At 36.1% G+C, this 25,196-nt stretch overlaps 1 protein-coding gene across 2 annotated transcripts in view; it reads left to right on the top strand.

Moving 5' to 3' along the window:
• MTDH (metadherin) overlaps nucleotides 1-22,482 on the top strand; it is a 34,308-nt gene extending 11,826 nt beyond the window's left edge. Inside the window, exons 5-13 of one of the 2 annotated variants that reach the window (XM_021543253.2) lie at nucleotides 568-636; nucleotides 3,082-3,333; nucleotides 5,949-6,035; nucleotides 7,815-7,913; nucleotides 9,973-10,097; nucleotides 10,649-10,768; nucleotides 13,156-13,275; nucleotides 17,026-17,182; nucleotides 18,774-22,482. In XM_021543253.2, the coding sequence (XP_021398928.2) occupies nucleotides 568-636; nucleotides 3,082-3,333; nucleotides 5,949-6,035; nucleotides 7,815-7,913; nucleotides 9,973-10,097; nucleotides 10,649-10,768; nucleotides 13,156-13,275; nucleotides 17,026-17,182; nucleotides 18,774-18,844 (1,100 nt within the window). In that variant the 3' untranslated portion in view covers nucleotides 18,845-22,482. The remainder of the gene's footprint in view (nucleotides 1-567; nucleotides 637-3,081; nucleotides 3,334-5,948; nucleotides 6,036-7,814; nucleotides 7,914-9,972; nucleotides 10,098-10,648; nucleotides 10,769-13,155; nucleotides 13,276-17,025; nucleotides 17,183-18,773) is intronic. The other variant, XM_021543254.2, reaches the window with a different exon arrangement.
• Nucleotides 22,483-25,196: the final 2,714 nt, after the last annotated feature.

The following is a 25,196-nucleotide window of genomic DNA, read 5'->3' as shown; positions in this document are numbered from 1 at the left end:
CCCTGATGACTAGATCAGTTGTTTCCTGTTGGCTTTTCTTCGGTCAGTTTAACAGAGTTTCAGTCTTTATATACGGTCCTAACTGTAACTACTGTAACCTCTCCTGTGAGAATCCTTCATGTATCTTCTTTTTTTGTATCTTGTGTATCACCTTGTACATGACTAATCCAAAAAGGATTTAGCTGTATCTAGTGTTTTTATGGTGAGGTAGAAGTTAGAAATAGTTACAGGTCTGAAATACTTGGAGCCACTCTTTGCTTGTAAATAACCTGTGGTTTAGATTTATGCTCTTTGTTCATTGGGAAAGTAGTTTAAGTTCTTTGAAATCTGCAGTTACTTGGTATATGGGTCCTAAGTCACTTTGAATGCATTCTGTCTGCAACATAAACACAAATAATAAAAAATAGGGTATTATAATTTTATCCTTAAGTTTTCTGGAAATGTCTTAATTTACTGTGAGGTACTAATATATTATTTTCTTAAAATATTTGTAATGTATTGTTAGATTTTTACAGGTGTTGCTGTTTAAAAAAGCTCCATCTAGCTTTGTTTCCTCTTCTTAATCAGGTGATGCACTTTTGAATGCACAGATTAACAGTTCTAAACCTGCAAAGGGGGAATCATCAATTCCACAAGGTAAAAAAATTTTTATTATTGGGCATCCAAAGTAACTAGAGAAGTATTTTACAGAAGTGAAAAGAGCAACTGTTGGTGGCAGATTTTGAGTTACTGACACGGAACTTTATTCTACATCTGGCTCTTTTGGCTATATACATATTATACTTCTAAGTTGCAGTTATTTCTTAAGAAGTTGAAAACAGTCTGTTACATGTAGAAATACAATTCGGTATTTTGAATTTTCAGACAGATTACCTATTATAAAAATATTTATGTACAGAACAGTAGCACTTATTTTTAAGCTCTGCTTAAAAATTCTTTATGCTAGCTTTTCACATATACTCACTTATTTGTGTTAACGAATTATTTTCTCAAACCCTGGTATAGATAACTGCAGAGAGCTCACAAATCCTGTTTATAGTTTACACTTGTTTCAGGTTGAATATACAAGTTACTCAGTTCTTTACATTCTCCTTTGAGGTGTATAAATATATTAGTTTTGAAAGTTCTTGCATATAAATACATGTTTACAAAAAGAACATACTTGACCTATGTCATACACATAACTTAAAGTACTTGACTAGTGAATCTTAACAGTTTTCTAATAACAGATACTGCTATAATAATACTTGAAGTGAATTAGTTTGAGATAATGAAATCGAGATGGTTGTTATTTACTTATAGCCAACATTAGCTATGTTGCTTTAATTAAAAATAGCTAGTGTAAATAAGCAAGTCAACAATTTAGTCACTAAAAGCACACAGATCCAGAAAGTGAATCCCTTTCTGCTTGTTTTTGAGAGCTTTGTTTCACACAAAAACTTCCTGTACCATGGCACAGAAAGAGGGAGCTGTATTCTTTAGAGATGCCTAATGGGAGAAGAGGAGACAATAATAAAGTTTCAGTAAGGGGAAGTTCTGACAGGTCATGAGGGAAAAAGCTTCTCATGAGATAGTTCAAAGCATCTCTGGACAATCAGCCTTTATGGTTTCCAGAACTTCAATAACGTAGTATAATTTTGAAGTTAGCTATGCATTGAACAAAAGATGGGACTAGGTGACTTTGAGATTGCCTTTTCAATCTTCAGTTTTCTGTGATTCAGTGAGAACTGGATGGTTTTTTAAAAGTTAGTTTTTTACAAGAGAGTAGTGTAATAAACAGAGAATAATCAAGCTCCTGATGCTTTTTTGCAAACTTGCAAAAAGACTTTTCTAGCAACTGCAGTTTGGTTTTTGTCTCTTCAGTATTCTTTTGTTGCCTTTCCCAAAGACTTCATATTACACTAGGAGGACATTGACTGACAGGAGCAGTGCTAGTGCTGTAGAGAAAGGGCAGTGTTTTTTTGTACAGCAGTGGTGACCTTACAGATGTCTGTGTTTGGAATTGATTTGTCTGAGAAAATCTAGGCATGTCTCAATTCTGTGTCAGTGAGGCAAGGTTGAATTAGGCATGTTGATGCTGCCTGAGTTACAAGTTCATTTGAAAAATAAAATGTTTGGTCTGTATCTTTTGTTGGCATATGATACTGACTTGTGCATAAGGGTTTGGTTTGCTGTTTAAGTGTTACACTTTTAATATGCAAATATTTTTAATTGCTTGTAGAAGAACAGTTTTTCTGTTTTTCCACTGCATATATAAAAAGAGGAAGTAGTTTTGATATACAACGCACTTCAAGAAAGGTTTGTGATATATAGGAAGGGAGGCTGGCTGCACTAGACCTTATATTTTATAGGGACATAAAGAAGTTTAAAAAACTTTTATTATGATCTTTGTCTCAGTGTACTGCTGACTTCTCAAAGTATACATTAAGCTTGCAGTGGCTAGTAATTTCTCGTCAGGATAACATGTAACAGACTCTTGCAGTGTTGTGGTATTTTACCTTAGTGAAACATATATTATTTACAAATTGAGTGTTGCTATGATTTCTGTCTATCACTGAGAAGGACTGTATGGTCCGTATGATATCTGCTCTTTGTAAATCCTGTGTAGTGTTTAAGAATTTTCTAATACTTGGTAATTTCATCTACATCATGCTCGGAGAACTGCTGCATGCAGTTATGAAACAGAAAATACTCTCCAGTTAGTGCATGGGTTTTTCCACAAGTCATCCCCATACTTTCCAAGAGAAATCAGCTGACAGCATTGCAAGTACCCTCCCAACCCTTTTTCTGATCTAGGGGCACTGGTTCACCAATACAGCAGCCCTATAAAGACAGGGATGAGAAGAGAGAGTGCAGTTGGTGCTGTTTTTTCCTCCCTCTTCAAGTTAGTAGACAGATGGTGCATATCATCTGAACTGGAAAATCAGCTGAGACAGAGCAGCAGCCCTGTCTGTATCACACTGGTGTAGCAAAGCTGCTGTTCATTTGGGGTTTTTTTATTAAGTGAATGTTCATATAAGTGATATATCAATTCTTCATCCGGTTCTTATTTTAAATAATTCTTTCATTATTGTAATTAAGTTTCTCCAGGATTGAGTGAAAGCCATACAGTAAATGGGGGAAGCTGGAATGAGAAGTCTGTAAAAATCTCCTCACAGATTGGTGTAGGGGAGGAGAAATGGACATCTGTTCCTTCAACTGCAGCTGGGAAGAGGAAGACTGAGACATTGGCTTGGGGCCAAGACACTGGAGATGCTAATGGAAATGGAAAGGACTGGGGTGTAAGCCTGGTAGGCAGGCCCTGGAAAGAGCGTTCTTTGTTCACTCCTATTGGTAAGCCATTTCCAAGAACTTGCTTCATGTAAGCAATTTTACACAAATGTATTTTTTAGTAGTGGATCTCTGAAATATTTTTATGTTAATATATTAAAAAAATATTGATGTGGTCTAGTGAAATGTTAAGTGAACAATTTCTGTTTACTGTAAGTTCTGATGGCTTAGCATCTATGTTTCTGTGTACAGGCAAACCAGATTTTTTGAGTTTATCTGACATAAAATTATTTATGTGAAGGAATGTAATGTTGTATACCACTTTCATGAAGTTCTGAAGATGATTACTAAGCCATTTTGAAGCATAATTTCTTTTAAATAATGTCTTAACACCCCAGTTGTAAGTCTATTCTGTTGATTCAACGTGATCAAATCAGTTGTGTATGGTTTAGGGCCGAGGCATAAACACTGTTTAACTCTTGTGACACTTAGTGTTACACTGTTTTTCTCATTAGAAACTTTTTTTGTGCTTGGTACAATTTTATGCCTTTTTTACTTGTGCTGTCCATAGTAGTAATGGAAAACAGATTTCTTGATTTCTCTCTGGGGAGCAATCATCAACTTATTAGTAAATGCTTGTTAGTAAATGTAACGTGGCCCTTCCCACTGTTCAGTCAAAGTATCCTCATCTCTTCTGGAAAGCAGTGTTCCTTTGTAGTCAGCAGTGTTACTTCAGACTTGTCCAGTCTTAACCCCAGCCAGCAGCCAAGCTCCACCCAGCCACACACTCGCTGTCCCACCAGCAGGGGAGACAGCTGGAACGAGAAAAGGTGGAAAACTCAAGGGTTGCCATAAGGACAGTTTAATAGGGAAAGCAAAACCAGTTCATGCAAATAAAGCAAGGAAATAATTCTCTATTTCCCATGGGCTGGTCAGTGTTCAGCCATCTCCAGGAGAGCAGGGCTTCATCACATGCCACAGTGGCTTTCGAAAACAAACACCGTAACTCCAAATGCCCTTCCCATCCTCTCTCTTCTCCCGACTTTATGTACTGATCATGATGCCACATGGTAGGGAATATTTCTTTGGCCAGTTGGGGTCACCTCTCTGGGCTGAATCTCTTCCAACTACTTGCTGGGGAGACAAGCTCCAGCCACCTTGCTGCCAAGGAGTGGAAAAGGCCTTGACTCTGCGTGAGCACTGCTCAGCAACATCCCTGTATTACCAACCCTGTTTTCCGTACAAATCCAAAACACAGCCCTATCCCAGCCATAATCTGCAGAAGTCTAGATCTTACTTTATTTCTCTGTCATATTTTGAAATGAAGTTTCTGAGGCTAGATCTGATATACCCGTGGAAGCTTTACCATTGCCAAGTGGAAGTGAAGGACTTTTTTCATGTTCCAGCTTGATGTGTTCTGCTGTGTATTATAATAAGGCAGCTTGTAGTGACTGACCAGCTTTTTGTTGTTTTTGTTACTGAGTATACATCATGTCTACCAAGCTGATTTGCTTTTGGTAAAATGAACAATTTTCTGGGTGAAGGAAAACAGTGAACGTTTTAAATGATGACTTGACTAATGCTTTCAATGCTGTCTCAGTGTTGTTCTATCCAACCTTGAACAGGTGAAAAACTGGTCAGTCCCAAGGTAGTGGCCAGTAAGTCCTACTCTTCCTGGAGGCTGGTGACAAGGGGAATGTCACAGGGTTGTACTTAGAAATCTCCTGTTTATTGTCTTTAAAAGTGACCTGGAGGAGGCAACCATGTAATTCACATCCAGTTTCCAGATTACATTAGACTTAAATGTGGGAGCAGGAATCAGTTGAAACAGTCCAGGTCAGGGATCCCATCCAGAAGGCCCTAAACCTGATAGGCGTAATGGGCCAACAGGAACCTGAGGAAGTTCAGTGAGGACAAATATTGGAAGCAACCCTGCCTGGATATTGACTGCCTGGATTGCAGCTTTGTGGATATGGGGTCTTGGTGGGCACCAAGTTGGACATGAGCCAGCTGTAGATCCTAGTAGCAAAGGACAGCAGCAGTATGCTGGGATGCATTAACACAGGAATCAATAAATTGGGGGTTAGTGGCTATCTACTTTTTTGGACAACATCTGGAATACCTGTCCATTTTTAGCCCCTCCTCCCCCATTAAAGTAAATGTAATTCTGAATAAAAAACACTAGTAGTTTTTACTGGCTATTTCTGCTTATTTTCTGCCTTGCATATAGCAGTCTAGTATGTCTTCATTTTTAAGCAGTAGCTCTTATTCATCAAAAATTGTTCTGAATTTTATTGCATTCTTTAACATATATATATAAAATATACTGCAATGTGTCTTCCATCTACGTGTACTTTTCAAAACTTAATGATTGCAGTAATGGGAGGAATAATAGTATGAGGCTCTAAAAACAGTTGACTTGTCTTTTGTGCAAAGCTTATAAGAAAAGGCCATAAAGGGAAGATGGTCTTAGAAAGTTTGAAAATTGTTTCAAGCTGTGTGTTTATAAAGTCACGTCTCTATCAGCATTCATTAATGTCTTTAGTTATATAAAATGTCATCATGGCTGGACTAGCCAGGGTTTTTGTGATCCAATTTGTAATTAAATAGCTACATTTTCAACATTGCCAGCAGTGTGTAAAGCTCTTTCTATTTTTTTTCCTCCCTATCCCCCACAGCTGCTTGGAATGTGGATGCAAGGATTAATACCTCTGAACAGAATTCTGCTTCTTTCTCCTCATTTGGATTAACTCCTGGAGTTTCTGGTATGTGTGCCTTTCCAAAGATTTTTCCACTCTTTTCTACCCCACCAGGTGGAATGGAGTTTGTCAGGTGATACTAATATGCATTTTCTCATTTTTCTTTAAAAACAGTACTGCAAAAAGGCAGAAGATACTTAAAAATCTATTTTCCTATGCTGAAATTATGCTATAAAGTAACTGTATTAAGTTGATAATCAAAAGCAAGATAAATCACAGAATATTAGTAAGAAGCTTGAAGCTAGAGGGGTTTGGAATGTGGTGATCTTTGTATGCTCTAACCCAAATCATTCTATGATTCTGTGATTTCTTATTTTGCTGCCTTATGTGCTTGTTAAGCCCAAATAATCGGCATTAGAGGTTGCTCAGCATTGCAATGTCTCAAGTTAGAGATCTGAAAATTTCTTTCTAGGAAAGCCCATTTACCCTAGTCTTGTGTGGTATTTGGTATTTGATGATTGAGTTTTTCCTATCAAGGAACGAAATCACTACTTTGAAAATATGGTCCATAGGCAGGATTTGAAGTTTTGAGTCTTTCCTCTATATGATAAATGGAAATGCTGAAGCTCTGGGGTTTTCTTTTTTGAAGGGTTGTGTGCTATAGAGTACAAACCTGTCTACATAATAAATCTTGTGTGTTAAACAACTAACATAACTCCTACAATGATTTATTATGCAATAAAGGGATCATATGTCAGGTTTCCTACTCTTGCTTGCTTACACCATGAGCTTGGCTTGGCAGTTTTCATTTTGGAAGTAGCTGGCCAAGTGCTTATGCACTTCGGCTACATTTGATTGTATTGCAGTTTACAGGCTTTTAACTGTTGAGCTGAGGCTCAGTGTCCAGCATCTGAATTGTACGTAGAATTTTAATTAAAAAAACTCCCAAACAACCACCTGAATCTAAGTTCAGTCTCTAAGCTAAAACTTAGGACTGTTTATTAAATAAAGTAGGATGACACACCGAGCTAAGATTCTGCTGCAATATCACCATTTCAACTTCGAAAGAAATATAAAGAAGTGAAGTATATTAGTTTTCTTCTATGCACTTCTGTCAACGATGTTGTAATGCAAAGTGACCACAAAAGAAATGAGAACATGTCCATATTTCTGTCGTCTGCGGTATCGTTTGCAGAGGTTCTATTCAAACTGAATTTCAGAAGTTTTATCATACTGTAAAATACTATTTAATTCTTACAATAAGTTTTTGTTTGTTTTACTTTTTTATGAAACTGGGATTTTTGTTGTTTATTTTTCTGAAAACAGTTGCATTAGATGTGTAACACCTTCTGTTATCATGACTGGTATTGGCCTTAATGTTGTTCATCCTGCTGTTTTTATGTTCTTGAAACCTTTGCTTTAAATGAGAAGTGGATTCTTAGTAATGTATAATTTGTTTGATCCAAATGTAATTGAGGTTTCTTTCTAGTGATCTTTTCTTTTAAGCTTTTCCCTGTAAGAGATCTTATGGAAACAGGGTAACAGTTTTATTGCATGTGAAATTTCTTCATGTTTTTCAGTTTGAGAAGACTGCTTTTACTCATCCTTGTTATCTCTTTTTGAGTTTTTCTCATGACTTTGTCTTCCTTCTTCAGCTTCCTTGTTTTCTGAATATACCTTATGCACAAGACCTTACTAGTTCTCCTGTCTTCTGCAGTCCTTAAAATCTGACATTTTTCTTTGAGCCTTTTGTCTGCCTTTCCTACTTTGATTGTACTTCCTTCCCCAAGAAAACTTCAGGAAGCTTGCTAACTTAAAAGTACAATTTTATTTATTTCCTTTCAGGTTCCAACAGTGAATCAGTTTCTCAGGCTGGTACTTCTGATTTTCAGTGGGATTTAAGTCATGCTCAAACCCCTGTTGATGACGAATGGTCTGGGTTAAGTATGTTCCTCTAAAATGTTCATTAACATAATGTTAATTACTGTTAAACTGTAGTTATTTATATTAGCTACCCATATTAAACAGTGGTGGGTATCTGAGGAAAAACCTAAAATACTTGAATTCTGTAAGTTTGAAGGAATTAGAAGTATTTTAATAAATTCTGATAGAAAATGGTTAATTTTAGGAAAAATACTTGGTTATTCAAACTCAGAACTGAGAGAGCTCATGCATTTTAAGGTAGAAAAATCTTTGTCATGAAACAGTCTTGCTGCAAGTGATGAGAAAAACCTACTGCAAGTCTGCAAAACATGTATGTAGTAGATAGAATTTGAGTCAGTTTGATTTTACATGTTTGTACCTTACTGGAAAGTTAGGACAACATCAGACTCTTGTATTTAATATAACTTGCTTTCTCATTTAGCAAACATTAGGAAGTTCTTGCATATATAGGAAGTGTATACAGGATAGAAATAGCTTAAATTACTTGGGAGTTGTAGTAAAGTTAGTGTTTCACTTTCTCCTCCCTGTTTATGAAAGAGCATAGTGCATCTCATTAAGCATTGACCTGAAGAATTGTTCCAGAAGAATGCAGCCCTGCATGTTAGCTTCTCTCTGAGAACAACTTATTGCAGTTAAATGACTGGAACAGTGGAATAGATTGATGCAGTCCTTGACTCCACCATTGTTGGCATGATTGCTCTGTTGCCAAGTATTTTTGAAACTTACCTTTTGTGTTTAATCTAGGTTAAGGATAAGGAAAGCACATTTCTATTAATCCTTTGAAAAGTCATCAGTTTTACATTTTATCAAAAGCATAATTGATTCACATATTTGAGCATAGAATATTTATGGCTGAAGCTTCTGTTAATAGAATTTTGTTGTAATTGTCAGCTAGAAGTGCACTAACAGAAGTTAGCAAATACCAGGTTAGACCAAAGTGATACTCAGATATACCCTGCTGCTTTATCAGGATAAGAAGACTAACTGTATGTACAAATATTACTAGTTTTTATTATTACTAAGAATGGAATTTTTTTTTCTTAAGCAACTACTGAGATGGCAGTAGGTAAACTAAAAAGTGTTGATTAATATTTTTCAAATCCGTAAATTTTAGCATCTGAAGTAAGTGTCATTAAGATAATATGTTTATTAGGAAAGTTTCTGACTATTCTAAATGTTCTAACTAATCTTAAGGTCTCTTAATGTATTTTTAGCTTCATAATGTTTGCCAATAAATTTAATTGGATTTATTACTGCTCTTTATTTTGACTTTATTTTTAGTTGTTTAAGTTGAATGCCACCATAGTTGGTAGATCAAATTTGCCTGTTCTTCAATTGGATATAGGCTGGGGGCCAGAAATACTTGTGATGTTAATATAAATGTGAAATAAAAATGCGGTCTTTTACAATGTGTTCTGTTTTGAAACCGGCTTGCTGCAACTTGCTACTAAACAGACAGTCTAACGCTTAGTTCTTCCCTTGTGATATTTTTAGGTTTTATGCAACTGACCCTTTAAACCTATCATTCCATCATAAATGAATAATAACAAAATAGAGTATGGACTTAAGAGTCTTAGGAAAAAAAAGATTATTAAAAATGGCAAAGTTATAAGCTGACTTGAATCAGCTTCAGATTTACAGTTTCAGATATATCACTTGTAAAGGAATCTTACTAAGGCAAGATTGATCAGTGTTACAGTTAGTTAATCCTAATTGTTTCACCAGCTAAAAAGAAAATGCAGAGAATGTCTTAAGGTAGATAACAACTCTTAAATTTGTTCCTCTTCATATAGTTTAGGAAAATGTCTTGAAGCAACTGCATGTAGCTAGCTGCTGTTGTGAATAGGCTCTGTAAAATCACTGTCATACTCATTACTTTAAAAAGTCCTCCACTTACCAGTAAAGTCTTTACTGTTTTTTCAGAAAGACAGGGAATTACTACTTATATCTTGATACCAAGAAGTGGATATATGCGTAGGGTTTTTTTTATTTTTAAACTGGAAATTAACACCTGTAGAGTAAGGCAATATTCCTGAAAAAAACCTTTTAATCTTTGTAGATGGACTTTCTTCAGCTGATCCAAGCTCTGATTGGAATGCACCAGCAGAAGAGTGGGGAAACTGGGTAGATGAAGAAAAAGTTGCTTCTGTTCCTCAGCGTGAAGAGAGACCTGATACTCAGAAGGTAAAAGGTGATATTTTCTCCTTAGCTCCAGGACTTTGGCCTTAGCACTGCTATTTCTTAAAGTAACTTAAAGGGTAATGCTAAAGGTAATTTCTCATCACAGTTACACTGTGATAGGTGTAGCACAACTGTGTTTGCTCTGTACACAGAGGAGGAAAACAATGAATGTTACTGAGAAGAGGGAAGTCAGCTCCATCTTAAACTATTCTGTCTTTCCATAATTATAAGGACCACATTATCAGTATAGACTGGGAGAGTTTAGATCTGCTTTTATAAATACTTCTTGACAATATTTAATTCACACTGTGGAAAACAGTATTTCCATGCTACTAGTGCCTGGTGGTCTGTTTCGTTTTCCATTTCCAGCTCCTCTACATATATTATCAGATCACATGTAAGGAATGTGATCTTTCTAGAATGAACCGAATAGAGAAGACTGTGTTCATTTCCACTTGTACATGCAATTCCTTATAGCTATTGATTTATGTTTAGTCTATATGTATGTTTCATTGTCATTTTAAATGCTAAATACCTTCTGTTCCTATATGAAGATTTCAGATAACGAAAGAGAAAAAGCAGAGCCAATTCTTCAGAGTTCTACAAGTGGCAAATCCAAGAAAAAGAAGAAGAAAAAGAAGAAGCAGGGTGAAGAAGCCAACTCTCCTGCACAGGTAAAATCTTAATGGTTTAAAAGGCAGTTGCAAGGAATTCACAAAATTGCCTTGCCTTTGGCTATCAGCATCTTGAACAAAAATTATTTTTCAGAAATTAATTTCTTAATGGGATTGGATTCTGTACAATTGTTTCTCAAGAGTTAAAGTAATTCTTATTTTACTAGTATTTCCTTAATGTGTTGTATTCACGAGTTGAACATGGGATAATTTGTAATTTTGCTGGATTTATGAAAAGCACAAAGTACATGGAAAGTATTTATCCTAAATTTCTTTTTTTTTTTGTCAAATCTGGATTCTGTACTGTAGGGATACTTCCAGGTAGAATTGTCCTCTGCATGGGAAGCCTTTTCCTCATGTCCTTTGAAAGACAGCTGCTTTGGTGAATATAGCTAGTTAGGAGAATTAAAGAAATTGAAGTTTTCTCTTAAGCTGTCTTCAAGTACAATTGTGTGAGAATATAATGGTTTTCTGAAGTGCTGTTTTAATTTGATTTATGTGAAATGGTAAATGCCAATGCTTCAAGCTCAGTTGGTGGAGCTACTCCTTGAGTCAGATTTCAGTGAGGGAAAGAATATTTTCGGACTGAGGATGGTTGGAGTTTTCTGTGTTGCTTAAATAACTTTCGAAGAATTGCATTAATGCAGATACGTAAAAATAGCAAAAGCAGATTGCACTTCACATGGCAATTGAATTATGTTTGAATAGATGAAACCAGTACTTTACTAAAGGGAGAAAGCTTTTAATAGCTAATGATCAGAATGTATCCTGCTTGTGTTTATTGTGACAGCCATTCATAGTTTATATTCTTTACAGTTACAGAACGACCAATGTTCAGTGGAATCTGACTAGATTAGAATGAAGTAGAGAGGGAAAGCAAAAACTTCAGTCATGCTTGCTTTGGATTTGTTTTTACAGTTATCATATATTCAGTTTCTTTAAAGTTGTAAAACATTAAATTTCTGTTACAGGAAATTTTATTTTCACGTTGTCTATGTGGAGGTGGAGCTTGTGTTGATTTCCCTTATTTCTTTTGAAGCAAATTCAGTCTGGGAGCACTTGGGCTGCAGCTTTTTTTTTTTAATTAAAATCTGTTCTGGTCTCTGCTATGACTCTAGTATAAGTCAAGATTAATAAATTATGATTAACAGGTATTTGTGAGTGTCCTACCTGAGTCTTAAGGTCAGTGAGGGCATTCTGAACTTTTTTCCATTGCTTGTGAGCTGTATTTTAAATGATATATGTCAAGTAGAGTCTTACTTTCTATATTAATGTAATCAGATTTTTTATTCTATTCATTGTTCTCCAGCCATTCCAGTTCTCTTACTTTTTCTTTCAGCCCATCAGTCTATTAAGTCATCAGTTTACAGATAAGAACTTGTATTTATTAAATTTTTGTGTAGAATTGGGAGTTTTGCTTGATAGGAATAGGCTGAACTGCTCACAGAAGCTACCCTTGTCATAACAGTTTAATAATTTAATTTGCTAGTCCTGCTTCAAACTCATTTAAAATTTATATACTTACCCTCTGAAAATGGAAAACATTCATTTAAACGTCTTCATTTTTCATTGATTATACTTAAATGTTCACACTCGTTTCTTGACTTCAGTGTTTGTTAAGGCAGTAGAAACCAACTGAAGTGCTTGGAGTAAGCCAATATGTGTTCTTTCCTGTCAGGAATCAGACTTAGGCTGTGACTGCATTTTCTAAGGAAATAAGTGAGGGAACAGTGTTTCCAGTTTAAACTCAGAGACCTCTCATGACCATAGGATTCTTCTAGTGCCACTAACAAGTGTAACTACTCTAATTCTATATTTAGAATGAAAACTTCCCACTTTAGATTGTCTAAGGAGTAAAGGTTGAGACGCTTGGATACTTCGGGTATATTTTCAGTTTCTGTGTTGAGGGTTACTTTACAAGCATTATGGTAAACTAAACAGGGTTGCACAAATATTAAAGTGTAATTAGGATAGAAAAGTGTACAGCTTGCATTTAAAACTTGTAACAAAGCACAGAACCAAAAGCAGTCAAGTGTCATTGTGATACTTTTGCAAAGTGTGTAAATTCATTTTAATTTCACATTCTTACAATTTAACAGGAGTGTGAAGTGCAGTTCATTCTGAGATTGGGATTTTTGTTAGTATGCATGAAACATCCTGCTTTCTGGGCTTCATTGGATTCTGTGGGTATTTATTATGTTGTTCTATACATTTTGAGTGTTAGCGTAGGCTAGTGTGAGCCCACTACTTCAATTATTCCTTTTGATAGCTTTTCTGAGTTATAGAAGCTGATTATGGCAACAGAACTCATTCACAGGGGAGAAGAGTCAGAACTTCACTGCAAACACAGGCTCTTCTTTTTTCCCCTCCCACTCCCCTTTTTGTAGGATGCTGAAGAACTGGATAGAGAAGCTGGAGAGCAATTTCAGGCGGATACCTCAAAAGTTCAAGCACAGCAGGAAAGAGCTTTTTCTTTGAAGACCATAAGTACTAGTGAACCAGCTAAGGTAGGGATGCAAAATTTGATTTATGTTATGGTTTGATTTGGAAGTGCTCAGGTCATTTGACACATTAATTTGTGTAGATAAGGTTGCAGTAGGAATACTGTTTCAGGCTCTGTGTTTATGAATATAAAGGAGATTGAACAGATGAATTCTAGGTAGAGGTCAGTTACTAATTTTTATTAAAAAGTATGTCTGCTCTGTAAAGCAGTGTCTTCCAAATCAGCAGTCACTTTCTTTACTGGCAAGTTACTTTCTTGTTTTAATATTCCAGTAATGGTTTAAAACTTGGAAATGTAGAAACCTAAGAACTAATAGGTCTGAGCACAAGACTAGTGGCATATTCTACTGTTACATTGCCATAGAATGAAGTGTTATTAACTTAATATATTCTGACTTAAATGTGGTCTAAAAATTATTTTTGATAGCTGTACTGAGCTTAATGGCTGAATAAGAAAATATTTTATTTGAACCAATTCACAAACTGTTTGCTTCAGCTCACAGTTGAAACATGTTCTAGACAATACAAATTCTCTTTCAATCTTTCTCCAAGCAGCAGCTTTCTTAGGTACTGCTACCCTACGAAGCATCACATTCTAGGAAGGTGTAAAATACTTAATATTTCCAGTGTCTTTGATTTTTGTTTTTTATTTCCATAAAGAGTGAACAACACTAGTGACACAGCAGTTCGGTACCAGAGAGTATATGTCAGAATACTGAGCTATAATTTTTAATTGCTAAGCATTAGTTTCATAAAAATAATGAGGTCTTAAGAGTCAAATGAAAACATCAAAGTGAAATCCTTTACAAGGGGCTGCAAGTTACCAAATAAAAAGTGCAGAGGTACTGTTTTGGTTGAAAATTACTTGAAAAGCACATTTAGACATACTTAAGGCTTACCAAAGTAGAGCTTTACTACAGTTGTTTGCTACAAGTGATTAGTTTAGATCAGTTCAGCTTTTAATCAAGGTTGGCAACAGCTGCCTATTCTATCTGAATAGTGTATTGTTGGGTTTTGTGGTGTTTTTTGGGGGGTTTTTTAAGCTATATTTGAAAATAAATCTACCTGTGTATGCAAGTGGCTTTATTCCTGGAAGTGTGAATTTTTGTTTTATTTTAGAGGCTTTAGTTGAAAATGTGTAGACAGAAAATTTGGATTGTGACATTAAGGTGGCAGGTTTTTAACTTCTAGAAAAAGGCATAAATAGTGCATCCTGGAAGACTACAGATTCTGCTGTTCAGAAATCTAAATTGATTTGAAAAATATCTGCATTTATTTTTTTTTTCTCACAAGCTGTCAGCATTGCCAAAATACAAGCCCAGTTTCAGGAGATTTTGCTCAGTGCTTTATGGTTTATAATCACACCCAACTTTCTAGATGATTTGATGGCATTAGATCTCATGTAGATCTACACTGCACTGTTTTTGAGGGGCTTGAGGGCTTCTGTTACTCTTGACTCTTAAATTCAATCTGTTCATAATGTGTCTGTGTATAGTTGTGTAAGCGGTAACTGTGAAACAAGACGTGTTCTGTATTAAACTTGGTGTGGAGTTGATAAAGGACAATTTATGAATTGTTGTACCTGACTGTCAGTCTATCAAGTCTCCTTGCCATCAGGTTTGGTTTCATTGTAATTTCACACATACAAAGATGCCTTCCAATATTGTTTGATGTGGCTGTTGTAAAAAGTTTTATAAACAGTCTGTGGCTGATGTATGAAATGGATGACTTGAGTTTCCAAGGTGGGTAGTTTAGTCTTAAGCAAATGCTCCAAATCATGAGAATGCAATATAGGGAAAAATAAACTGAGTACAAAGAAGTTGTTCTTTAGTATATTCTCATAAACATCAGGAACAGCTGAATGTTGAACCTTGTGTTTCACATCACAGTATCTGGTGATGGTCTTTCCCCCATGCTATACATCAGGCTGCATTGAAACCTTTTGCCATTTATCAACAAGCACAAGTTTTAAATGAAGAGAGATACTTGGAAAAAGAAGCAACAGTTTGACAAGTCACTACTTCATTATTGAATCATAGAATTATGCACATAACTATTTATATTATCTAATAGGCTTTATTTGTTGTTTCAGGCCTTCTTTCTGAATTAGCAGACAATATTCTAGCAAAGAGTAGTATCTATTTTTTAATGTCTTCATTACTACCCACTTTCCTGTATCCAAAATTCAGACAGAAGTATATGGAAAAATTTCCAGATAGTGTTGTATGTATTTGTATGATTACATTTGCAGTAATACTGTATGCTGTAACACTCAAGCTGCAACATGTTTCTTAGTCAACCTGAGACAGCTAAGCTATTAAAATTCTAATTGAGTTGTTTTACCTGCTGGTCAAGTGTGACTGTCCTAGCAAAACTATGATACCAAACCTGAATTGATTACCTTGCACTAGAAGCTTTATGTCCTCCTTTGTTTCAGAAATCACAGTTTAAGTTCATTTATTTATGTAACTGATGATTGCTAACTATTTGACAATATTAGAATTGCCTAAGCTTGGAATTCTGTAGCATGGGAGTTCATTTTATCAGCATGATTGATGTATAAAAAATTTTGAGATTACTTATTTTTCAGTAGATTGAGAAAAATGCTGCAATTACGGATATTAAAAAACTTTTCAGTTGTGTAAGACCACAGCAAACTATTCATGAAAGGTTAGAGAACTGCTATCCTTTAAATTAATATGTTGGGATTTTTTCTATTAAAGCAGTTTAATTTCTTGCTTAGTATGATATGATTAAGAAATAAATTTGTATCTTTTTGCTCTCTTAAATGTTCTGACTGAATTTTTGAGATGCTTACATTATAGTGATGGAAGCAGTAAAAACAGGTGATGTAGGATCTGTACATCTGCATCCAAGGATGTAGACTTCAGTGTTTTGTTTTTATAGTTCCAGGTCTTGGCTATTGTGACACAACTACAGCTATAATTTCTTAATAACATCTTAAAGTTTGAGGTTTATTGCTTGGTGAGATGCTGTGTTCTAATACATTCTTTTTTTAAGCTTTTTGTCATTTGGTGATCCCAAATGTGTGGGATCTTATGTTTTATGTTCTGACTTTCCTTTTGGAATATCAAACTTTTTTTTTCTGTTTTGCTGTAATTTAATTACAATAAGTGCTACACGCTAGGGTATAGTTATATTTTGTCTCTGTAATGGGAACCTCCAAAATCAACTAGATAATTAGAAAATACTACAAGTACCTTTTATTCGGCAGTTACTTCTGCAGTAAGTTCCACTGAAATACTTGTTGGCTGCTTTTGCCAGTATTTGTTCTTTTATAAGCATAAAGAGTGTTTTGAGTGGTTTATAAGAGTGACTGGAGATGCAATTTGTTTTGGGTTTGAGTTATCTATTTGGTCCTGTTTAACTTGCCTGCTTACCTTGTGACCAAATGCATATGTGTCACTGTTTCACATCTCTGTTGAATGTTCTAGAATCCTTTTGGGGTCTTGGTAACTTATAGATTGGTCTCCCTTTCTTTGCATGTGCTGTATTTTAATAATTAGTGTCATTTCTCTTTCCTTGTATGCAATTAAAAATGTTGACACTAGATGGCAGTCATAGTATTACAGCCTCAATTTAACATTTTTAAGGATTTTAATATTGGCTTCATTTTTCAATGCAATCTTCTCAGCAGCTGCTAAGTATACTGCCAGAATAACACCATTTAAGTGTGTTTGCTTTTGTATTACTTAAAAAACTTTTGGAAACTCTTATTTTTGTTTCTCAAATAGTCTGAGGAGGCTCCTCCACTTGCTGTTTCTACTGAGCCATCTGTAATTGTATCAGAGAGCAATTCTGACAAGATTGCTTCCCAAGTGCCACAGATGCTGCAAGAGACAGATGTTTCTAGTCCCAATATTAAGCAAAACAGTGTGCCTCCTCCACAGAGTAAGTATCTCTCAGTGCAGTTTATTTGTCTGAAGTTAGGATGTACTTTGTCCATGGAGTGCTGTCAGAATGCTTTGCCCTGGGATTTGAGTTTAAAGTGCCATATGAGATGATTTTGACTTATTTATACATCTTGCCATATTTTTTACTTCATTGAAGTTAACAACACCACATTGATATTTTTGTTTTCATTGTGATGAAAAATTGTCTTCTTATGCTTGGATGACTGAAAATGTCTGTTGGGCTTGTCTGGTCCTTAAGAGACATTTGGATGTACTCATCACCATTGGGACTGGAGCTCCATGCTGTGACTAAGGAGTTCTGCCACCATTGTTTCAAAGGGCTGCTTGCAAGTCTTCAGTGGAGAACAGATACTGACATTGCAGTTGACAGAATATTTAGCTACCAGAAATTCGGGGGAAGATACAAATAATTCCATTTTCAGCCGAGTAAGGTCTTTTGATTTCTCAGTTTAGCTCATTAGCATTATTTCCCATATGCTTCCATGTAATCATAGAGGAAAACAGTTGTTTATTTAGAAGTAGAAAGGTATTGGGTGGAGGTTTTTTTGTAGTCTAACAGCGCACAGATCTGGCTAAATTGCTGCAGGTATATTGTTTTTTGAAAATATGCTGTGCCCAGAAACATCAAATATGCCCTCTGTTGTACTTGACAAACATGTTTGTACTCAAAAGCATTTGCAGTACTCGCACAGTAAAACAGGAAATTTAGAAGGGAAGTAAGAACGTGAAAGGTATTGCTTGGAAAAAAAAAAAAAAAGATGCTTTGATTCGGATTCTTAAATAAATTTAATAAATACTGACAATCCATAAGTTGCTGGCTAAGTGTTGAAGTACTAAATGAATTTTAATGACTGCAGAAGAAACATGATGACTTTATAATTACAAAATCTCATTCAGCTGCATTAATTGGCTTCTTGGCTTTGAACACATGAAACAATGAAATATTTCAAGTCAATGTATCAGCTTAGAACTTTTTATTGTGGTTCTAAAACATGAAATCTTTTGTGATTGATTCATGTCTCAGCGACTGAAAGAACATCTCGTAGGTTTAGTATGTACAATACTTAATGGTTTTTAACGCTTTTGGCAGCCAGGAGGTTTTAAGGCAGTCTGTTTTATTAAGAACGTAGTGCTTCTGTATTGGATTATGGATTCCATGTAACCACATCTTTACACAGTTCAATACTTCTAAAAACTACTCATATGTAGTGGTTAAAAACAGTATAATCTGGTAAAAGTGAGCATTTAATGTCAATTGTGTACATGTACGTTATTTCTAGGCCAGAAAACAACGATTCTACTGTAAATAATACATTTGCAAAATTAATGACCCTTGACGTATTTGTGGGGTAAAAAAGTAGGATGAAATTGGCAAGCATTTAGTTTGGATTGTTGTTTTAGATGCATTTCAAATGAAATTATTTTCATTTGAAGCAGGTGAATAAAACTTCTAGTTGATTGATCTGAATCACTTCATAATAATACAGTGTGTATTATCCAGGATTTTAAAAGCCAATTCTGTGTAAATGTTCTCAGTCCTAACACTATAATTATGTTTTGTTTTCTAGCAAAGTCTGAAGAAAGCTGGGAATCTCCCAAACAAGTTAAAAAGAAGAAAAAAGCAAGAAGGGAAACGTGAACTTCCTAAGATGGACATTTGTTGCTGAATATTGTCATGAAGATTATGCTGTTTATGCAATAATTTGTGAACATGTACAGAATTTTATATAAATTTGAAACAATTTTTAAAAACAGAACTGCTGTGAACACAAACATCTTTAAAAAGGAATCAAATGAAAGTAACTTTATGATATAGCAAACAGAACAAGCTACATTTGAAAGACATTCTGAAGAGTCTGTTTTTCCAACTTTTGGAGAGAGATCATAATTTAAAAAAAAACTGGTTTTACAACACAGTGCCCTGTTTACAACAGATTATACTCTCATCTACAGCTGCGGATAAAAGATTAATTTCAAGGAAGGGTTTTCTGTAAAAATAATCGTCTGTACAATAATGGGTGTTTCTCGCCTCTCTTATGAGTGGTGCATTAGAAGCACAGAATGTCAACCATTTTAATTTGTTTCATGCCTAAATCAAAGTGCTTTGATTCAATACATAATCTGCCATATCTTTACAGTAAATTGGTTAGCAAGTCTGCTAGCTATCACAGGAATCACAAGTGCAAATCATTAACCATTTGTACAGTCAGACCTTCATGGTTTATTATATGAAGTTAACACAATAAAACTGCTTTGGGTTAAAAGTTTGAGAATGTGATTTGAAACTTGAGTATGGTTCATGAAGTTATTTTTTATAATGTCTATTACCTTACTTGAATTATTGAAGATAACAGTATATTTTTAAGAATTCAGTAATGTGCATAAAATTGGTTATCTTTTTCATTCCCTACAGTTTTTGGTTGATTTAGGATCCCAGCTAAAAACTATTCTTTTAACTTCTATACTCATGAAATGAACTTAAATCAAACTTCCCCTTCTCTTAACACTTGTTGACTTCCCATGCCAAATTCTGGTGTCTATATTATTAAAATGCTGAAGAAATCAAAGTAAATTTTTCACTCACAAATTATTTGGATTTCAGAGATCTGTTGGAGAACTGGAATAGCTTCAGACAGCTTTAATTGACATTGTCAAAAACAGTTATCAGGAACACATTTTTTTACTGCCTTAACCTGTAGTATGTAGAATGTGTTTAGACTTCTGGACAGGAGTTAGTGTTTTTATATTAAAAAAAAAAATTATACAAGTGAAGCAGTTGTAAAATAAAGACCATTTCCCACTTGAAACTGTTAATTAAAATGGCATTGAAGATGTGTTGTCATTTTCAGGCACTGTAATGAGGTGGTATTAAACTGGAGATGTGTTTGTGTCTGTACATGCTTAGCCATGTACACTGTAAATAGCCTTTACAAAAATTGGTTTGCTAAGGATGGTATTTAACATCACTGCTAAGTTCAGTTAAAGAGTCAGGATCCTTTTCAAATGATTGACTTTGGTTTTGTGGCACAAACAGAATTGTTAACAGCTGTAACACGTGGTACTGATCAACAATCTTGCACTCTTACTGTACTCAGCTGCAGTTTGACAGTATTGCAAGGCAAGAGCAGATAATGCAGCAAGCTGGGTTTAATTGTACTGAAAATGCACCTGCTAATGGAGAGCTTTCCTAAAAAATGGATACTAACTTGCACAGGTATTAACTCCTGTATGTCAGGAACATGACACTCTAAATTGATCTCTTAAAATAAATTGAGCATATTGATGGTATTGATTTATTTACTGGGAGGGAGTAATGTTTAAGAGTGATATTTGTCATGATTCATGTGAAATAAATTTAGAACTGAAGTACACCTTTTCAAGGAGTATCTTAAGGTAAACATGAAAACAGGATATTATTAAATCATGCAGAGTCCTTTGCATATAAACAGTATTTTACTTGACTTCATGGTAAGGTTAAAAAATACCCTTTGAATTCAGGTTTTTAATGTATGTCTGAAATCTGTTTCCAATATGTATGTTATGCTACAAGCCTCTTTTATAGAAAATTCAAAGATTTTATGTAATGAAAGAGACTGCCCCCAATGACTTTCACTGCATAAATTCTTTTTTTTTTTTTCTATTGAAAATAAAATCAGTGATATTTCTGGGTTAGTCAAATAGCTTGTCATTCTGGAAAAAGAAACAAACTAGCTAAAACATAGGAACCGTGCTAACTGCTACTGCTCAGCAGGGCCATATAAATAAATACATAGCCTTCCTTTCAAAATGTTGTTACCTATTTAGCAGCACCTCTTACTGTTTTCTTAATATGCAGTTTTGTCTTAGCAAAACTTGCTTTATTTGACATTCATTGAAGAGGTAGTAACTCTATATCATATTGTCTATAAATAGAAACTTGGTTATCTATGTACTGTCATGTTTCTATGATTCAAGCAGTGGTTAGTCTTGATACACTGAATCCAGACTTTGGTACTTGGATAGAGCAAAAAAACCCACCATTTTAAAGAAACTTAATCTCTTTTTCCTTTTTCCTTTTTTTTTTCTATTGTTGAATGCATGGAATGGTTTCATAAATCCAATATGTTGGTTTTTTTCTAAATACTCTGGAATTATTTGTATGTGTAATTTAAACTTGTGATGATGTGTAATTGGATAGCCATGGCATATTTTTATTTCCTTTGTGGGGAGGGAAAGGTGTACAGAATTCATATGTGCTTGTTACAAAGGTAACTGTGCATTGGTTTGGAGGGGGGTGAAAACTGTATTTCTGATGCCCTTTTAGAAGTCTAAAGAAAAAAGTGCAAGCGAAAAGCACTACTTTAATATTTACTAAGAATGTACATATTAAAAGCATTTCAAAATTTATAGAAATACTGCTAGTATTGTTGTGTTGTAACTGAATTGTATGTCATTTGAAACTACCCTATTAATAGTTCCTAGCCATGGGATTATCCTGTGAATAAGGCTTTTGGAAAGCGCAGACATCAGAGTACAATGGTTTAAGCAAACTTTCATCTATTAGTTGTTGTGCCTTTAACTCAACTAGATTGCTAGTCATTTTTTCAATTCTTTAAAATTGCAGGTCCCTCAAAGACACTTGTACCTGTGAGTCTGCTCTTGGTGACTACTGAGTAAAAATCAGCAGTTCTGGTTTTTCAAGGCAGTACTAAAAGGTTTCTTCATTGTTCTGCTGTAACTGGAAGGAGACAAAGCCTGAAAATTTTAATTGCTTCTTAAAATACTCTGCTAAAAACATTTTATTGTTAAAATTCTGAGTGAATTACTTCATTTAAGAATAAGGAGCATCAAACAAATTAATTTGGGGGAGAAGGAGCAGGAAGGGATGTGTGTCTGATGATTCTTAACTTGAAAGTAATGTGGCAACACAACAGATTTTGCTCACTGCAGGACTAACAGAACTGCTGTTTAGTTTGGATGGTTGTTGGGAGCAAGGTGGGATGATTTCTGTGTCTTCATGGGTGGGAGTGGGAATTATTGTTGGCTGTGTTCTGTATCATGTTATTAATGATTCATGGGTTGTTCCCTGTTGAAACTTAGTTGCATTACAAAATTGTCTGATTTCCATAGTGGGTCCTTCAGTTGAGGAAACTATTGAACTTCTGCTCTTTTCATTTCTGGCTGTTTGTACCAAGTTGAAGGCTTCTGGTTCACTGAAAATTGTTTTTTTAACTGAAAATGTGATGTCTTTAATATTGGTGTATCCTGAAAAGTGCATTTAAAACTCTTAATGTGAAACTCATGGTTTCAGGAATTCATACAATACTCTTTAAAAAAACATGCTTAGGAACATCTGCAACTGTAAAGCACATTTGCTCTTATTTGTAGCATTAAGTGATCCCTTAACTTGGCTTAGTATTTTTAATTCAGTCCATGATAGAGGTTAAGTCATAGATCACTCGGAACCAGATTGCCACAATGAACTCAAAACTGACTAGATATGAGGTAGTTCCCTGTTTCCTCACAGATAGGAAGTCCTGTATTACCAGTATTTCCACTTAGCTGTTCAATAGACTCTGACTTCAAGTGATTCCTTATTTCAAATACCTGATGAAGTATAAACCGACTATGTTGTTACTCAGGTGGGTTTTTTCAGAGGCTGTTCTGACAAAGGCTGCCGCAGTTTGTTTTTCATGGCTGCTCTTTCCTTGGCCAACCTTACCTACGTAGCTAACAAATAAAGTCATGCCTTGAGCAATATCTGCAAACAAAGCTCCAGATGGGAGAGAATTCCTCTATGATGTCATTGTAACGTGGGCTTTCTCTCAGCCAGGCTTTAATGTGTCTTTTGAAGAGGCTTGGGACCTGGGAGACCAATGCCTTCCTGAGCCAGTTAGCCATAAGAGTAGGAGCTGTATCAACTGCTGAGCCTCTGCTGCTGAGGGGCTGAGTGGCTGGGCATATATCTAAGGACATGTGCAAGCTTTGCTTCTGCTCTCAGAAGTCTTCAAAGGCAGCTAGTGAATGTGGAGAATACCTGCAGCCATATCTGAAATTACTGCAGTGTTAATTGTTTTCGAAAAGGGACAGATTGCAGGAAAAGTTTCCCTGGAGGGTAAAGAAGCTGATGATTGCTGGGACTTTCTCAAGAATGCTCTTCTGAAGCACAAAAACAGTTCATCCCTTTAAAGATAAGAGATGTAGGAGGAGCAAGAGCTTTAACTGTGGCTTAACTGTGAGATTCTGAGTCTACTCAAAAGCAAAGCATACCAGTGATGGAAATGTGGATAAAGACCCACTGAGAACTATGTGGACGTTGCCAGGGTGTGCAAAAATGCAGTTAGAAAATAAGAAGCTCAACTCCAATTGAATTTGGCCAAGATACCAGTAAGTACAAGAATGGGTTCTTGGGGTATAAAAATGGCAAGCAGAAAGAGAAGACAACTACTGTTCCCACTGCTAAACAGAACAGGAGAATTAGTCACTGGTAACACTGATAAGGCAGAGGCTCTCAACAGTTCCTTCACCTCTGCACCAGCACTGCTGGACCCCTGGCCTTGGGACCAAAACTCCAGGCTGCTGCAAACACAGATCCAGCAGTGGAGGGTGAGCTATTAGAGGAACCAACATTGCAAGGCTGCTCTCCATCATCTTTGGGAAGTTGTGGACTTCAGGGTACAGCAGAAGACTGAAAAAGGCTAATGTACCCCCATCCACAAAAAAAGCTTAAAGGAGAATCCAGGGAATTTTAGGCCTATCAATCTCACTTCAGTCCCTGAGAAAATAATGGAACAAAACCTTCTGGTAGCTATCACAAGTCAGATGAGGCACAGGATTGGGAAAAGCCAACATAGATTGACTAAGGACAAATTGAGCTTGACAAACCTGGTCACCCTCTGTGACAAAGTAGCTGCTTGGTTGATGTGGGCTGGGGGGTGGGCATTGTCTCCTGGATTTCTCCAAGGCTTTCATTACGGTTTCCCATAATCTCCCTCTGGAGAAACAGATGGGCTATGGTGTGGGTGAGTGCTTGGTGTGGTGGTGGGAAGTGGCTGAGAGGCAGCACCCAGAGGGTGCTGGTAAATGGCTCCTCTTCAAATGGGCAACGTGGCACAAGTGGGATCCCCCAGGATCGATGTCAGGCCCAGTGCTGTTTAATATCCTCATAAAGTGATTGGGAAGATGGGATCAAGTGTACTATGATGAAACTTGATACCAAACTGAGTGGGAAAGTGGACACTTTGGAAGAGAGAGCCACCCTGCAGGAAGATTTGGATAGGCTGGAGAGTGGCTAACAAGAATCTGATGAAGTCCAGCAAGGGCTACCATCAGGTCTTGCACCTAGGAAAACATAACCCAGGTGTCCAGCACGGGCTGGCATCTCCCCTGCTGGGGAGCATCTCTGTGGAAAGGGATCTGGGAATCCAGGTGGACAATCAGATCAACATGAGCAAACAGTGCTGTGCTGGCCCAGAAAGCCAATGGGGTGCTGGGCTGCATCACCAGGGCATCACCAGCAGAGATCCAGAAAGTCATTGTCCCACTCTGCTCAGTGCTCAGGCCACACTGGAATACTGTGCTCAGTTTTGGTCCCTGCTGTGCAGAAAATAAGTGGACAGTCTGGAGAAGGTCCAGGGAAGAGCCACAGACTGGGAAGCCTGTCAGAGGGGAAAAGGCTGAGAGAACTGGGTTTGTTCAGCCTTGAGAAAAGAAGGCTTATGGGAGACCTTATCACCATGTTCCACTATTTAAAGAAAAAATTGAGACTCCCTTTTTACAAGAAGCCACATGGAAAAGACAAGGAATATTCCTGAGGATTTTCCAATTGTACACATGGGGAAATTTTTTCACAAAGAGAACAGTCAGCTGTTGGAATAATCTCCCCAGGGAAGTTGTGGATTTCCCCAACATTGGAGACTTTTGAGATCTGGCTGAATAGATTGATGGGCCATCTTTTCTCAGCTGTGCTTTTGCCAACAAAGATCGGATCAGATGATCCTCCTAAAAACAAC

The sequence above is a fragment of the Lonchura striata genome, chromosome 1 (assembly GCF_046129695.1).
Source record: "Lonchura striata isolate bLonStr1 chromosome 1, bLonStr1.mat, whole genome shotgun sequence".
Classification (NCBI taxonomy): domain Eukaryota; kingdom Metazoa; phylum Chordata; class Aves; order Passeriformes; family Estrildidae; genus Lonchura; species Lonchura striata.
Note: the sequence above shows the minus strand (reverse complement) of the source record. Positions and strands in the feature narration are given on the sequence as shown.